The 17,362-nt window shown below is 30.7% G+C and overlaps 2 protein-coding genes across 4 annotated transcripts; both read left to right on the top strand.

Annotated features, from left to right (window-relative positions):
- The first annotated feature begins 2,050 nt into the window (after positions 1-2,050).
- Positions 2,051-4,583, top strand: LOC107904624 (protein HOTHEAD). Its single transcript, XM_016831056.2, has 5 exons — positions 2,051-2,415; positions 2,518-3,159; positions 3,233-3,630; positions 3,705-4,246; positions 4,337-4,583. Exons 1-5 carry the CDS (start codon positions 2,334-2,336, stop codon positions 4,392-4,394), a joined length of 1,722 nt encoding a protein of 573 aa, XP_016686545.1. The 5' UTR covers positions 2,051-2,333; the 3' UTR covers positions 4,395-4,583.
- Positions 4,584-6,382: 1,799 nt separating this feature from the next.
- On the top strand, positions 6,383-12,753 carry LOC107904628 (MADS-box protein SOC1). 3 transcript variants are annotated; one of them, XM_016831064.2, is made up of 7 exons: positions 6,391-7,167; positions 10,808-10,892; positions 11,496-11,557; positions 11,659-11,758; positions 11,863-11,904; positions 12,304-12,345; positions 12,454-12,753. In XM_016831064.2, exons 1-7 carry the CDS (start codon positions 6,986-6,988, stop codon positions 12,535-12,537), a joined length of 597 nt encoding a protein of 198 aa, XP_016686553.1. In that variant the 5' UTR covers positions 6,391-6,985; the 3' UTR covers positions 12,538-12,753. The 3 variants fall into 3 exon arrangements, with proteins under 3 accessions (XP_040961329.1, XP_040961330.1, XP_016686553.1); XM_041105395.1 differs by lacking the exon at positions 12,304-12,345 and having other exon boundaries at positions 6,383-7,167; XM_041105396.1 differs by lacking the exon at positions 12,454-12,753 and having other exon boundaries at positions 6,384-7,167; positions 12,309-12,345.
- Positions 12,754-17,362: the final 4,609 nt, after the last annotated feature.

Here is a 17,362-nt window from a genome sequence, read left to right as displayed (position 1 = left end):
TAATAAGATAAATATATTTAAATTATGAGTATATATTACGCTTTATCGCCTTGAGTATGTGCTATACCAACCGGGTAAGTATTGACCGCCCGGCCGCTAAAGATAAGGGTCTTTCGCGGCGTTTGCGGAAAAAGCACCCCTAAAGATCATGGTCTTTAGCGGCTTTTGTGGGGAAAGCGCCGCTAAAGGTCTTAGTCTTCAGCGGCGTTTGTGCTAGAAGCGCCGCTATAGACCAACACCTTTAGCGGCATTTTTTTCTAAAAACGCCGCTAAAGTTAGCGGCGCAGTCATTAGCGGCTTCTGTTGCGGCGCTTTGAAGTATTTGCGGCGCTAAAAAGCGCCGCTAAAAGCCTGTTTTGGTGTAGTGCTTCTTCTTTTTTTTGAAGTCATTGGAAAAATATTTGATTTGCGAGTTTTTTTTCGGGTTAAATATTTTATGGGACCTTAACCCTTTTTGTTTCAAGTTAGGTCATGAATTTGACAATTGTTCTTATATTTAGGGCCGAACTTTTTTAATCCAATTTAGGTTCTAAACTTGACAATTGTTTTCATATTGGAGGCTTGAACTTTGTTTTGTCAAAGTTAGCCCTTGATATTTCTTTTAAAATCTTAAAGTTGAAGCCTCAATTTACATGTAATTGTCAAGTTCATGGATTAACTTTGCCTAGTTGAAGCTTTAATATGAAATCAATTGTGAAATTTAGGTGTTTGAATAAAAAAATATACACCCCCAAATAATTTTGTTTTGTATGAAGCAAATAACAACCAATATAAGTTTAGAAGCAAATTCTTTAGTAAACTATAAACCATTACATTTAAAAAATATTAGAAAATTGAAGGGGGTTTTGAGTTTGTTATAGGGAGATTTTAAACTTCCCAAAGTTTGCATCTTTCAAATTCTTTTTAAGATGATTAAGTTTAGCATAACATTTTAATTATTAATGTGTTTGAGAGAAAGAAAAAATAATTTCAGTTGATAAATTTAACTTGAGAGTTTTGATTGATTTATTTAAGTTGGAATCTAAATTTTTTTGACTTTCATTGATACTTATTTACTTTTATTTCTTTTCCTCTTATGATGCAAGAAACCTCCAAAAGCTTGAGCAGATTGTTTAGAGTTATAGATAAAAACATAAACATACAAAATACTTAAAATGTTATGTGTGATTGTTATGAATTTTCAAATTTCACTTAACCCAAAAATAATAAAAAGAATAGCTTTCAAATAAAAATATTTCATTTATAATTCGCCAAGTCACTGGTTTTTTATTTAAAAATATTAAAATATTAAATAAAAAATTTTAAATTTTTAATCAATCCAATAAATCTCTATTAATTTTTTTTATCTAAATAGTTTAAACTTCTTTTTTTTTTTTAAATGAATGAGAGTGGTTATCAGTCACAAAGTGGTCCCATTTGACCTCATGTACTTGTTCAAAAAGCAAAACAAAGTCGGGTAATGGTATGAAACAAAGTGTTTTCCTTTTGGATTAATTGCACTAAAACCCCTCAAATTGTGATGCTAATTTTAAATTGATTTCTAAAATTAAAACATCCTAAATAAGTTTTGAAAATATTATTGTAGTATCAATTGGGTCATTCTATTACCTTAACTAATAGTTTAGACATTAAATATTATTGGGTCATCCTAAATATTATTGTCGTATCAATTGTGTACGTATTGCATGGAGAGCAAGAAAATTTAATTACTTACAAGGTAGGCACACTTGTTTATAGTTTGATCTACGTGTTTTAAACATGTTTCATGTTAAATTCGAATCAGTATTCAATATCTAAATTGACAACTAAGCTGATAGAAAAGATTTAATTGACACAATATTGATCATTTAAAAACTCAATTAGAATGTTTTGAAATTTAAAGAATAATTTAAAATATGAACAATAATTTAGGGATGTTCAGTTGAATTTTTAAAAAATTCAACTTCTTTTCCATTTATAAGACTTTTGATTGTGTGTACAAGATACCAAATATATCAACAGATTCGATCATAGCCAAATTACTGTACTTTCCGTTTGTGAACACTAAGGGTCACCAAAAAGAAAAAAGTGAATTGATCAACACCCAAAATACATCTTCACCGGCAATTAAGGTTTTACAACAATAAATTCAGACCAGGTTGCAAGCATTTTAACAAGCTTGAATCTTTGGTTCTAAGGCAAGGAACAAAAAATACATTGTTGTTGAACTAGAAATCTTAAACATTGGGGCATTCTTTGTACCTAAAGAACGTTAGGGTCGTAGTAAGAGGAAATGACAGATTATTTAAAAGCAGAGTAGATTGATTGATGTTCCATCTTTTAGTGAACACAACATGGGTTTCGAATTTTGGATGTTTCTTTCACTTGTTTATGTCTCTCATTTTCATTTTCATGGCCTCTCTCTCGCAGAGAAAGGTATTCTATGCATACATACATATATATATGTATATGATCTTATGAACGTAAAAGTTTGAATGTAATACGTGAACAATTGGGTTTGACTGTTTTTGGCTGCAGCTCCGTATTACAGCTTTGTTCATGAAGCAACGATGGCGCCAGAAGTGTTGTTTTACGACTACATAATCATCGGTGGTGGGACCGCAGGTTGTCCCTTGGCAGCGACGTTGTCTGAAAGTGCGAACGTTTTAGTCTTGGAAAGAGGAGGGTCGCCTTACGAGAATCCTACCAAGTCGGACAAAGGGAATTTCTTCCCTAATTTATTAGACGTCTCCCCCAGTTCGTATGCTCAAGAGTTCACCTCTGAGGATGGTGTGTACAACGCCCGAGCTCGTGTTCTTGGTGGTGGATCAGTGATTAACGCAGGGTTTTACTCGCGTGCTGAACCTGAGTTCTTGAAACAAGCCGGTTTGAATGAAGCTTTGGTTAATTATTCATACCAATGGGTTGAAAAGAAGATAGCTTTTGAACCACCTATGTTACAATGGCAATCTGCATTACGAGATGGGTTACTCGAAGCCGGAGTTTTGCCGAATAACGGGTTTACATTTGATCATATTTACGGGACTAAAATTGGTGGAACTATTTTTGATGGGGATGATCATAGACATACAGCAGCAGATTTACTAGAGTATGCTAATCCATACAGGATTAAGGTTTACTTGCATGCCACGGTAGAAAAGATTATATTTGAAACAGAAGGTAAATGGAACTTGTTTTTGTTTATGTCGTAGGAACCCCAACATATATATCTAATATGTTGTGTTTGATTCAGTTTTTTCAAGAACAAGAGCTCAAGGGGTTGTTTTCGAAGACGAATTGGGGAAGAAACATTGGGCGTTGTTGACAAAAGATTATAAAAGCGAGGTGATCTTATCGGCAGGTGCCCTTGGTAGCCCACAGTTGTTGATGTTAAGTGGCATAGGCCCTTCTCAGCAGCTTAAGAAATTTGGTATCAAAGTTGTGATGGACCAACCCATGGTGGGTCAAGGACTGGTTGATAATCCGCTCAACGTTCTGTTGGTTCCGTCTCCGAGTCCTGTTGAGCTCTCACTCGTTTCGTTCGTTGGCATCACCCGGTTCGGCAGTTATATTGAAGCTTGTAGTGGGATAAGTTTCACTCCCTCTTGGTCTCGTAGTGTTGCTAAAGCCTTGGCTGCTATCTTAAACCAGGTTTGTTACTTTTAACTAAAAAAAGGCTTCTGTATATTTAGAGTTCAATTTTTAACTATGGTTGAAAAATGTAGACCGAGCAGAGTAGTACTAAGCTGTTTCAAGAAGGGATACTGAACCCCGAGTCACTCCTCGACACGAGGATACGAGGCGGAATTATTTTTGAGAAAGTGAAAGACCCGATTTCCTCAGGTTATCTTGAGCTTCGGAACATGAATCCTCGTGACAACCCTAAGGTGACCTTCAACTATTTCCAGGCACCAGAGGACTTGATGAAGTGCGTGCACGGTGTGAAAATCGCTATAGACGCTGTATATTCCAAATCATTCTCGAATTTCCGTTATGAAATCTTGTCGGCTAAGGCTCTCCTAGAACTGATCGTTAACCTTCCCCTTAATCAAAGACCTAGGCACCTTACTTCGGCATTCTCCTTGGAAAAATTCTGCATGGACACCGTGATGACAATTTGGCACTATCACGGAGGCTGCCGCCTCGGCAAGGTTGTCGATCGCGACTACAAGGTCCTTGGTGTGGAGGCCTTAAGGATTGTTGATGGATCCACATTTACTTCCTCCCCTGGGACTAATCCTCAAGCTACTGTTATGATGCTTGGAAGGTAAGCAACATTAGCACATCAATGTGTGTGTGTGTATGTATGTATGATTGAAATTAATATGGGTTTTGTTCAATAAATCATGAGATGCAGATACATGGGATTGAAGATACTGCAAGAGAGATATTTCGGGAAGTATCGGAAGAAATAGTTGGATGCTTGGGAATGTGCAATGCAAAGCTGATTTTGGTTTTTTGATAGAAGGCAAGACATGGTCCTGCTTGATTTGTGCTATTTTGGCCGTCTGTTTTTATAGTTTTTGCTGTTTTGTAATTTCTGTTTATGACTTTGATTGATGTGATGCCCTTTATTAATGTTTGAATATATCCTGATTTATACATCTCTTATTATTATATTTACAGTCAACCTTTTTTATTAAAAGAGTTAAAATGCTTATAAGTTCAGCCGATACGATCATATGTTTAACATGAAGAAATTCCATAATACATCAATAATTTAATTAAATTTTAAAAGATTGAGATGTATCTTTTTATGAAAGGGTTATTGACTAAGGCATTTTTTCTCTCTAAACTAGATGGAAAATCAAATCAATAAGACAATTAATTTACGATTTTGAATAAATTATGAATTATTTTATTGAGGTTTTTTAAGGGTAAAGTGAGTCAAAGTTTGGGCTTCCTAGTCTTTCTTTTAACATGAATTTTGACTGCACCAACTTCCTTTGTTTTCGTATATTTGTAATTAATATATGTTCTTTTACCTTAAAATCTACTATTTCAACTGATTCATTTTCCTATACTTTTATTCAACATATCAAAATATCTCCTTTAATGATAGGGATTATTTTTTAAAACAAATTGGTAAAATAAGTATTTTTTTATTAAAATTTATTAATTTGGTATGTTGATTAAGTTGCACTCATATGATGTGTTATATAATTGACGAAAAATAAATAGATTAAGTTGATAAATTATTGGACTAGAATTTTAAAATTGAAATCTATGGAAAAAATATAAAATGATCATACAACTTTTTGACCCTTTTTCAGGTAAAATACACCCGTAGTTATCCAACTATTACTATTCTTTTTTTGGTAATTTACTTATAAAAAGATATAAACTATTATTTAACTTTTTGACTTTTTTTTCTGTCATCCTACTATTCAATTTTTTATTTGTTGGTCACCACCCATTAAATTACCGAGGGAAAGACAATTTGGTACCTTTTAAAATTAATATAATAGTACTTTTAACTCTCAACATTTATAAATTGTATCAATTTAGTCTTGGTTCCAAAAATCTAACCCTTAACATTTACATATTGTGTAATTTGATTTTTTTTTGTAATTTTACTTTTACTTGTGACATTAAAGGCTAATTTTAAAAGAACAACAAAAGATGAAATTATTATATTAGATTTTCTAGTGTCTCCTTTTTGGTATGGTCTCGATCAAATTTAGTTGATAATTTCTTTTCTTTTCTTTTCTTTTTTTACTTTTTAGGTGAAAAGATCACAAAGAGAAGTAAAATTGAAAAAAAAATTACACAATTTATAAACGTTGAGGGTTAAATTTTTTAGAATCAAGACTAAATTGACCCAATGTATAATGTTGAGGGTTAAAGTTACTATTATGCCTATTTTAAAAACTGTCACGACATTTTCCCACAAGTCATTTAACAATTAGTGACCAAAAAAGAAATAAATTGAATAGTTGAATGACAAAAAAAAAACTTACCAAAGTTGTGCGGCTACAAGTATAGTTTACTTTTTCAATTTTTAAAATACAAAGACTAAACCTCAAATTCTATAAAAGTTGAAGGACTAAAAACAGATTTTAACGTTCTTGAAATAAGAAAAAGTCACAATTCCCACACCCACTTTGTTTTTTTTCCTTTAATGCAATTCATACTCTTTTAACTCAACAAAAAAAATATATAAAAAAAAACATTAGGAAGTCCAATTAAAGCAAACCCCCACACACACTAAAAAATATGTAAAACATAGTAAAAGTTATGGCTGAACTCTCCATACAAGACAAGACACGTGACATGTCTGCTACCAACATGTTGGCGTGTCGGCACACCATTGCTCCAAACCTCACGTCATTGTACGATGATGTTTCTTTCATATATTTAAAAATTAAATCATTAGTATTATACTTATTTTGCTACTATACTCCTTTCAATCTTTCCTCTTTTCTTCCTTAGTTTTACCAAAAACAAAATAATGCCCAGACCCAGTCTTTTGAATCTCTTTTGATCACAATTTAATTTATTTTTTATTTGGGATTTGAGAGGTTTTTTTTTTTTAATTTTTGTTTCCATTCTTAAAGTTTTGGAGATATAAAGAGAAAAACGGACCTTAGGGTTAATTTGTGGTTAGAAAATAAAGAGATTTTCTTCTTCTTTTTGGTCCCAAAATAAAGAGATTGATACTTCAAAAAATAGAAAGATTCTAAGCGTTTTTGTTTTTGAACTTTTCATTTTGTTCCTTTTTTTCCGTTTTTACAGCTTTGATTATTCCCTTCTTCTTCCTTTAACCAGAAATTTTTTGTTCTATTGACTGCAGTACGTTGTTAAGTTGTGAATTCCATTGGAAAATCTATCTGGGTTTTCCTTAAAATATAATTTCCATTGAATTCTATACATAATTTTCCTTTATATATCTGGGCCCAACTAGAAGAACCATTTGAAGTATTTTTTCTTTTTAATTTTTGGTGAGTTTTTTTTTTGCTGTTTTAAGCTTTTAGGGTTTTGCAGCATTTTTTTAAAAAAGTAGGAGATGGTGAGAGGCAAAATTCAGATTAAGCGAATTGAAAATGCAACGAGCCGGCAAGTCACCTTCTCTAAGCGACGAAATGGGTTGTTGAAGAAGGCTTATGAACTATATGTTCTATGCGATGCTGAAGTAGCTGTCATCATATTTTCTCATAAAGGAAAACTCTATGAGTTCTCAAGTTGCGAGTAAGTTCATTGTTCATTGATTTTCCTTCATTTTTTTCATTTCCCCATAACGTAGATTTTCAAGAAATTTTGCTGGAGTTAGTATATATGAATTCGTGTTGTAGCAATAAAGTATGGGTTAAGTTGCATTAGTTGAGGATAGTGGCTGATGATGTTTTGGGCTATAATTGCTTTGAAATATAGGATTAATTTCATGCCTGTCTCTTCTGACTCCTTTTTTCTCGTTTGGTCTTAATCATATCTTTCTATACCAATTAAGTTTTATATTTTTTGTACGGTTAAGATTTTATGAACAATCTTCAAATCTTGTTCACTTACGGTGGATTTTGTTTTGGTCCTTTGACTAAATATAATTATACCCTATTTGGCAAATCTTTTCTTTTGTTTGTTTGTTTTTGGGGGTTTTGGCAAAGAAAATTAAGAGCAAAAATAGTATATAAGTTCTATGATCAAGTACTTGAATCCTTATTATATTCATGTGTTTCTGCTTTTTTGTTTACGAATTTTTTAGTTCCCTATCCTTGCTTAAGAAAGTAGATCATCTCATCATCCCTTGAAACTCTGTTGACCTGTGTCTTCTAATGAATTGATTGTCTTTTAGGGTTTTGCAAAAGGTTTTTGAACAGCCAGTTGCAAGCCTAGCAAGTGTTGCTGGGAACCATCCATTGACATAGTTTTGGTTCAATGACTAGATTTTCAGTAGGGCAATCTTAAATTAATTACTGCATATTAGTAAAATGGACACCCTTTTGTGCCATAGGATAGCTTTACCAGCAACACCAGCGTATGTATAAGAGGTAACTAGATTCTAGTTTAAAACAAAGCTTCTTTCAATCATGGTAGTGAATGCTAAGCTCACACACTAATGGATCATAAACATGCAGACTCTGCTCTTAAAAACAATATTAGTCATTTCTAATAGCTCACCAACATGTGCTTAACTAGGTGGAAAAATAGAATGATTGAATGAGGGAGTGATAAAATGAAGAGAAAATAATTTTTGAATATGTTTGATAGAAAAAAAAAGTGAGATTAGGAAAGAAAATAAGAGAGAGAACCATTTTTCCTCATAATGCATAAAAATACATCATATAAAATTGAAAAGTTAGTTTAAAACTATGCATTTTTTAGAAGCTTCATTTCTACCAATTAATAAATGGAAAGAAAATTATTGTTTCTTTCAAATTTTCTTCTTTTTTCTTATTAAGCACACTAATGAAAAGAAAAATTATGTTTTACATTTTTTTATTTTTCTATTTGTAACACCTCATACCTGACCCGACCGTCGGGTCTGAGCTATAGGATGCCCAATTCGTTGTTGGTTCAACTACGATTATTTACAATCAATTTATACTATTAGATTATTAAATTTAACTAAAACATGCATTCAATACAATATAGACTTGATTTACGGAAACGAGATCCTGAAACTGTAATTTTCAACATCACTGACTTTCGAGTTATTTTCATTTTTTAATTTTCTTTCCGCTCTACCAAGCAAATTAGAAATAACTGATAGGGTGGTTAAAGACACATCTCCTATTGTTGATTTTCATCTGCAATCTGAGCTTTAAATGTTCCTTTGCCATTGCCCCTTTGTTCTTGCAAACTCTCGGCATGTGACCCTTTTGCTTGCAAGACCTCTTTCAAAGTGAATAATCTTTTGAAAGTGTCCATAAGGTGGATATTTCTTCTTTCCACCATCATTTGCATTCTTTGTTTCTCCTTTATTTGTCGCTTCCACCATCATGTTTTCCTTATTGTATGAATTCCCTGGCTTTTCTTTGCTCTTAAGCCTGAACTGCACTCTAATTATCATGTTCTTCCTAATTAGCATGTTTGGTCTTGTTTGATAAGATATAGTAGACAAGTCTCTTGGATCTTCAAGATATGTAATGATTTCTTTTACTCATACCTGTAAAATTGTAATGACTTTTTCCACAACTATTTTTTCACTAAACTCATCTCCAAGTAGCCAGGTGCTAATGACAATGACCATATTAGCTTCATTATACTTTTATCTTCAGGTTCTCAAAATCTCTTCTCAAGAGTTGTTCCTGTCAGGGTTTTCTTTGAAACCTTGGAACTACTCCTTCAGCATGTCCATGCCTCCTTTAACACATTAATATAACAAAAGATATCACATGTCAAGCAAAATATAACAAAGAAATATGGAAAAATCTCTCTAACAGCAAAGTGCCACGACAACACTTTAACACATTGGCATTGATATTCCTTGATGAAGAGGCTCCACTGGCCATTAGCTAAGATATGCTACTCTAGTAGACAATAATCTATCTATCTATATGTATAAGGAGGCATAGGGAAAGTAAGGATTGACACTAAGCTGTTATATCCTATAAAACAAAAGTCTTATTTTATCGTTAGATTAAAAGGTTGTTGATGTTATTACAAATTATCTTGGCCTCCTATAACCCTATAACATGTTCCATAAACGAGATGATGAGAACCTAGAACTGTAGATAAATATCTTGGTCTCCATGTCAAATGGTAAATCTAAATCTAGTCAATGAACATGTATTTTTAATGTTTGTAAGAGGAAGTCGTAGTTGTTTGTAAAGATCAATGCATTTGCAGATATATAAGGTTTATGGGTGGTTTTCTACCGAGTAATTAAATTTCATATGCTGCATAGATGAATATATGGATTTGATTAGACTCAAAAGTATCAAATACAAATGAAACTAGAAAATTTATTGGCCTTGCTTGGAACTGTTTTGAGAATATTGTGATTATAACTTTGATGGCATGCTTTATTGTTTGTTTTCTTTATTTTTATGGTCCTAGATTTAGGTTACTTCTAGATGGGTTGTGAGCTTAGTTTTAATGAGATTAAAAATAGTACAGTACCATAATTGTAAAATTAAAAAGAATGGTTGGTTATGTGATTGAATATAATAATGAGATGAGAATAGAAAATAATGATTAAAGACATTAGTATGAAAATTTTAGATAGTGTTAAATTATTTATGTATTTATATTAAAATTTTAAGAATTTTATTCTACACATTATTTACAATTATAATTTGTGTTAAAAATAAAAAAAAATTTGTAATATTTGAAGAAATGATAATTATGATATTTATAAAATATTCTTTTTAACAAAGATAATATTGACAATTTGCATCGGTGAAGCTGGAGTCATAATGCACTAGTTAATAACTGAGGGTGCAATGAGATTTATAATTTATTTTTCACCACACTGATACTTTCCGAACAGCTACCTATGGTGGGATTGGATGGAAAGAAATAGCAGTTAAACGATTATCTAAAGGGGTCTTAGTCTTTATATTTATTTTAGTTCATGTAATTTTTACTAGTAATCTTGCATTATGTATACATTCCTCATTTTTCAGTTTAATTATTTTTAGTTTTTGCACTTTTTCAAATTTAAAATTTTTTGTGCTTAAACAATTAAATTCTTCAATTAAATAAAATGATTTTCTATAAATATTATGTAAAAATAATAAATTAATATAATATTATACATGTGATTATATGTTAAATTCCTCTTTAATCATTTGTTATTTTTCTTTATTAAACTATAATGTCGCCATTCATGTATAAATAATATTCTAATTTTATTTAATTTATAAATAAAATTTGATGCTTTATGCAGCAACATGCAAAACACCATAGAACGATATCGCCAGTACAAGAAAGATGTCCAAAGTAACACCCCTCAAATTGAAAGATACACACAGGTTAAACCTCAACAATATTATTTCCATTGTTTTGTTGGCATAATTAATTTATTTTCTTAATGAGTTTTTAATTAATTTTTAAATTGATTTGCATATTGTTACGCAAAAACATTTTTATTCTTGTGTCTCGTAGTAATTTATCTTAGTTTTTTTAAGTTCTTGTGTTGTATCGTACTCGTGTTGCATGCTTGTATATGTTCTAAGAGAAGATAAAAATATGATGGAGACATTTGTATTAAGTATTAGATTGCATTTTGTTCTCATTACTTTGTTCTCATTATTAAAAAATGGACAAATTAGTTCCAGTACATTAGTTCAAAAAGTAAATCATTAAGAACTGATGTTGCTGACGGAATAACCAAACAGTGATACGTACGTAGAGTGCCTCGTGTACATGATGATGTACAGAAATCAGTTTTTAACAGTAGAAATGGATAAAATTTTTAACAGAAAGACCAATTTGTTCTTTGATCTAACGTATAAAGACTAATTTTGTTAATTTTTTTTAATAATGAAAGAATTAGTCAATTTTTTTTAATAATGAGAGGAAAATGAAATCTTACTCTGGGATATCTGATTTGATTAATGGGATTTTGCATGTAGCAACTAAGGCTTGAAGCAGAAAATATGGCTAAGAAGATTGAGTTCCTTGAGGTTTCTAAAAGGTTAATGATTTAATTAGATGTGTTCTTCTTACATGGGTTTTCATTAAGCAATTATTACAAATATGAAATCTGTTTGAAACATAAGAATTTTGTTGTCTCAGGAGAATGTTGGGTCAAAATCTTGGTTCTTGTTCTATAGATGAACTTCAAGAGGTTGAAAACCAGCTTGAACGCAGCTTAAGAAACATTAGGGCAAGAAAGGTTAGCTCAACTACAATTTATACTTTTAAGATAAACCATTGAAATCTAGCATAAACCTAATTGAATTTAAGATAGTGAATCTGTCATGTTTTTGTATGTTGCAGGGCTATTTATTCAAGGAGCAGATACTGCAACTAAAAGCTAAGGTATGATATGGCTAAACAAGTGCTAGAAGTTAGGTTGTATTTTGTCTCTTCTATTAAAAAATGGACAATTAATTCCTATATGTTAGATCTAAGAGCAAATAGATCTTTTATGTTCATCAATTTTTACTGTTAAAAACGGGCTAGGCTAACAGAATAACCATACAGTGACGCATGGCGTGCCATGTGTATTTCATGTTGACGTATAGGAACCAATTTTTAACAGTAGAAATTGATGGAGTTTTTAATAATAAAAAAACCAATTTACTTTTTAATCTAAGGTACAGAGATTAATTTATCTATTTTTTAATAGAGTCGACAAAATATAATTCAACTACTAATACAAGAACTTACATGATACTTTTACCAGTAATAATTTTTCTTATGTTAATCCTAATCTAGGAAAGATATATGCAAGAGGAGAATGCCAAGTTATCTGCTAAGGTGATCTACTTTTTTATATTCGTATCAAACACATGATGCTATGAATATATGGAATGTCTTTGTATCGGCTAAATACTTGTATCTAACACATAGTTAACAACCGAACAGAACAATGGTACAACATGCAGCCAGCAGAACGCGGAGGTGGAGACAGAATTGTTCCTCGGGTTGCCGGAAAACCGCTGTTCCTAACAGGCAGGTCTTTGGATATGGAATGAAAATGGTATTCCCTATAGGAATAATGCTTGCTTGTACGCTATCGCCATTGCTACTGGTTGTGTCACTTGGATGTATGTATGTATATATATATATATATCCTCGACGCTCACCCAGAAACTGGACATCAGTGGATGGGACAAAGCTCGATGGGGAAAAACAGATCTTAATTCAATGTCGGTTTTTTGCTGATTACTCGTCTTCACTTACAACAAATAATGGTACTATATATATATATATAAATGATTATTAAATATGAAATAGAATTAAAATTTTAAAATAGAAATTAATAGTCTAAACGAGGCTTTACATCTTAAGGACATGCAATTAGAAGTTCATGTGTGAGGTTGTAATTAAGCTTAAGCTATTATTAAAATATTATTTTTGTTTAAGTCCGATATAACTCAAAACATGTACCTATTTAATACTTATTTATTTATTAAAATTTTATATAAACAATTAGGAATTTCTTAAATTTCCAAGAGAATATTAAAAAACAAAAAAAATAATTGTATGAAATAAGAATATTATCTTTTTCTTATAGTTTAATGTCATATTAACTTTATCTTCAATTTTTAAATTTTTATTTAAATCTAATTTTTTATTCAAAATAAAGATAATAATGTAGCATTAAATTATTAAAAATATGATTATTTAATTAATCCTTTCCGAAAAAAAAAATAGAGAGCAGCAAAGTACATCCTGCTACATGTCGGCATATAAATTATTAATACCCACATCAAACATGACACGTGCATGTCTTTTCTAAACTCATGATAAGTTATGGTAAAATTTTGGTCCCATGTTTTGCTTACTTTGAGGGTTTGATCATTTTTAAGGTTACTTTACTCTATTTAACCTAAAAAAATTAATATTTATAAAAATGACTTTGGTTCAAAAATATTTATTTAAATTACTTGAAATAAATAATAAATTTGGGTTATGAGAATCCAATGGTCGGCACCTCCTTGTATCTCAGCCCCATGATTGCCTGATGATTGTGTCAGACTTTTAAAAAATAATTTTGAGTTCTAAAAAAAATTTTGGGTTTTGGCCAATAGATAGCCGGCACTAACACCTTTTTCGGGTCCCAAAATTTTTTTTTGAGACACTTGTAATAGCCCGATTTTTAGTAATGTCAGAAACAGTGGTTCGAGACCACCAAATCCAGCAAGTAAGCTCATAAATTTTATTATTTAATATTTACGAGCCAAATGTGGTTCTTAAAAGGTTTTTTTATTAGTAAATTTATGTTTATAAGGATTTATTAGATTAATTGATTTAGAAAATGAGGTATCGAGACCTCAATTTTATAAACCGAGCTGTAAATATTTTTATAAATATTTACGGAGTATCATTAACGTAGTATTAAAATTTCGTTAAAAAATTTTAACGTTTCAGTAGTCAATTAATTAAAAAGAATTAAATTAAAAAAGGTGCAAAACTTGCTAACGTGATTAAATAGCTTAACAATTAAATAAGGCAGGACTAAAAGGGCAAATGGACCCATTTTAAATGGCTGAGTCGGCATAGCCTACAAAAATCAAATGTTTTATGTGATTAAGGGCAAAATTGGAATTAAAACAAAGTTTATATGGCCAAATGTGATTCTAATAGTTTCTAGACATTTTCTTCATCATTTTTCTGTCAAAAACAGCCATTGAAGAGGGTTTAAGCTGGTCATTCATATTTTAGCTTCATGTAAGTTTAATTCTTATTTTTTCTTGAGATTTTTATGTTTTTAGACTTTTACAATTAGGTCCAACTTACTATTTCACTTGTTTGTGATTTTGTTGAAAGTTTTGAAAGTTACCATTGATGAATTCATATGATTTTAGTTATTAGATGATTTAATTGAGATTTTAATGAATATTTAAAGGTATTTATTAAGGAATTTTGGATGAAATCATGTTTTAGGGATTATTTTGAAAAGTTATTGAATTTATGTGAAATTCTAAAATTTCATGGAATTCTTGAGTTTTCATTGATATATATGAACATATCTAGGATTGGAATAATGATTAAATTGCATGAATTTCATCTTCCAAGCCTAGGGAAGAAATCGTAAATAAGTAAAAGTATAGCGGCAAAATGGTCATTGTAACAACCCCTTACCCGAGACCGTTTCCGGATTCGAGCACGAGGCGTTATTTGACTTAACTTACTAGTTCGGAATACAAAAATTTGCTTTTAAAATTAATTTCACTATTCCCAACAAAACTGTCCACCTGTGCGACTGTCACTAATTTAATTATAACTCGAGTTAGGAAACTCAAAATTTAGATTCGTAATTTTTTTTCTGAAACTAGACACATATACCTTTTTACCATAAAGTTTCAAGAATTTTTGGTTTCGCCAATGAGTACAGTTTATTCGTTAAATTCTCCCCTGTTTCACTGTTCGACGGTTCTGACCTCTTGTCACTAAAAATCAATTATCTCATTTTACAGAATTCATATAATATTATTGTTTGATTATTTTGAAAATAGACTTACTAAGGAATCTAGACATATAAATTATGATCCATAATTATTTCTGTATAATTTTTAATGAATTTCTAAAGTCAGAACAGATGATTTCAAAAACCATTCTGACCCTGTCTCACTAAAATTCAAATATCTCAAAGTATACATTTCCTTTGCCTACACGTTTCTTTCATGTAAAAATAGACTTGATCAGCTTTAATTCTATATATCATTAACTCTCTAATTCTATTTATACTATTTTTGGTGATTTTTTAAAATCACATCACTGCTGCTGTCTAAAAATTGCTTCTTTGTTTAGCTACCATTGAAACATATATAACACCAAAATATGTTCTTTACTAACCATTTCAATAGCTAATCTTTAGCCATATCATATGAACATACTCAAAATGAATAAGTCTCTATACATGCCATAGCTTTAAACGTTTTGAAATCACATAATACCGAGGTGTCTGTTGATAGTGTGATACGAAGCTTCGACGACCCCAATTCGAGTAAGCTCAAAACATTATAAAACAAAGGAAAAGAAGAAAGGAGTAAGCTACTAATAGCTTAGTAAGTTACATGTAAACAATAAACACTCATTTAATATATTAACATTTTTTTAACATATAACTAATCAATACATTTCTTAGCAATTTCAATCAGTTATATATGCACAATCTTACCAAATTCACTTGCATATACATTTAAACACTTAACCTTTATCACATATGCTCATTCTTTCAAATGTACTTGCATACACACCTCATTTTATATTCACTTTAACTCATTATTAATCCCATTGAACACTCGGAATATACACGGATACGTAGAGAATTAGCACATAAGTGCCACACTGATATGTAGCAGAAGCTACCACTGAAATGTAGTCGAAGCTACCACTGATCAATAACACTAGAAATGTCCACAGGCCTGTTCATACAAGCTGTCAGGTATCTGTAACACATGCTAGATTACTCAGCACCCGGGACTCACTGTAACACTGTAACACTGGTCTCTAGTGACATGTCACTTGTATCCACTTCTAGTCCTAAGTTCAACCGGTAATTTACACTTAACACTTTATTTTAAACACTTTATCACTTGAATAATCCATGAACAATTTTTCTTCCACATTCAATATTAATTATCATATCAAATATAATTCACAATTTATAAAAATATATTGCTATTATTTACACGTAACTTACCTCAGATGCAAAACGACTATTTTCGTAAATTAGTCGATAACCTTCTCTTTTCCCTGATCACTTTCACTATTCCTTCTTTCTTGATCTATATTAACACAATTTAATATATTTTATCAACATTCCATTTAAATACGATTCATACACAATATTTTGACAAACTTACATTTTTCCCTTAACTTTTTAAAAATTACACTTTTGTCCCAAAGCTCTTAAAAATAAAATTCACTAAATTTCTTAAATTTTAAACCTTACTAAATCATATTTCATGCTCATAACAGCCCTCAATTTCACAAAATCACAACTTTATGCACATTTTACTATCTTTCACAATTTAGTCCTTTTCTAACATTTTTATCGAAATTCATCTAGTAAAACTCGTAATTAGCACTTCAATCATTCATTATCTATCATCACTCATCAAGTTACAACTATATCATGAATGGGTAAATTTTTTTAAACTTTAATTTTATTTAAAATAAATGGTAGAAACAAGAAATTCAAGCTTCAATAAGCATAAAAATACGAAAATAATTAAAACGGGGAAGGAAATCACTTACAATTGAGCTTAGAAAAATCAAGAGCCCTAGCTATGGTGACATGAAATTTTTGGCAGCAAGGGTCTAATTTGAAGAAGATGAACACTTGTTTTCATCTTATTTTGTCTTTTATTCAATTTTGACAAAAATGCCCTTGACCCACTTACTTAGATAGTTTTCTAGAATTACCCTTATGTGTCCATAGCACTAATTTATGGTCTACTTGCCACATAAACACTTCCAATTTCATGCAATAATTCAATTAAGTCCTTTAATCACTAATTAGACACACTTTATATTTTTCTCAATTTAGTACTAAAAATTCAATTAGGCACTAAATCATTAAAATTTCCTATCCATATATTCACACAATATTTCAATCAATCGGTAATTAATAAAAATTTATAAAATTAAACTATTTCACTTCAGATTTGTGGTTACAAAACCACTGTTCCGATTAGGCCCTATTTCGGGCTATCACAGTCATTTTTCCCAAGGTGTGAATTGAGATGAATTGAATATGAATTGTATTAAATTGAGTTAAATTTACTCATATAGATCTGGATAGATCAAAAATGGAGTTAGA

Source organism: Gossypium hirsutum, chromosome D11, assembly GCF_007990345.1.
Source record: "Gossypium hirsutum isolate 1008001.06 chromosome D11, Gossypium_hirsutum_v2.1, whole genome shotgun sequence".
NCBI lineage: Eukaryota > Viridiplantae > Streptophyta > Magnoliopsida > Malvales > Malvaceae > Gossypium > Gossypium hirsutum.
This window is presented reverse-complemented; position numbering and strand designations above follow the sequence as displayed.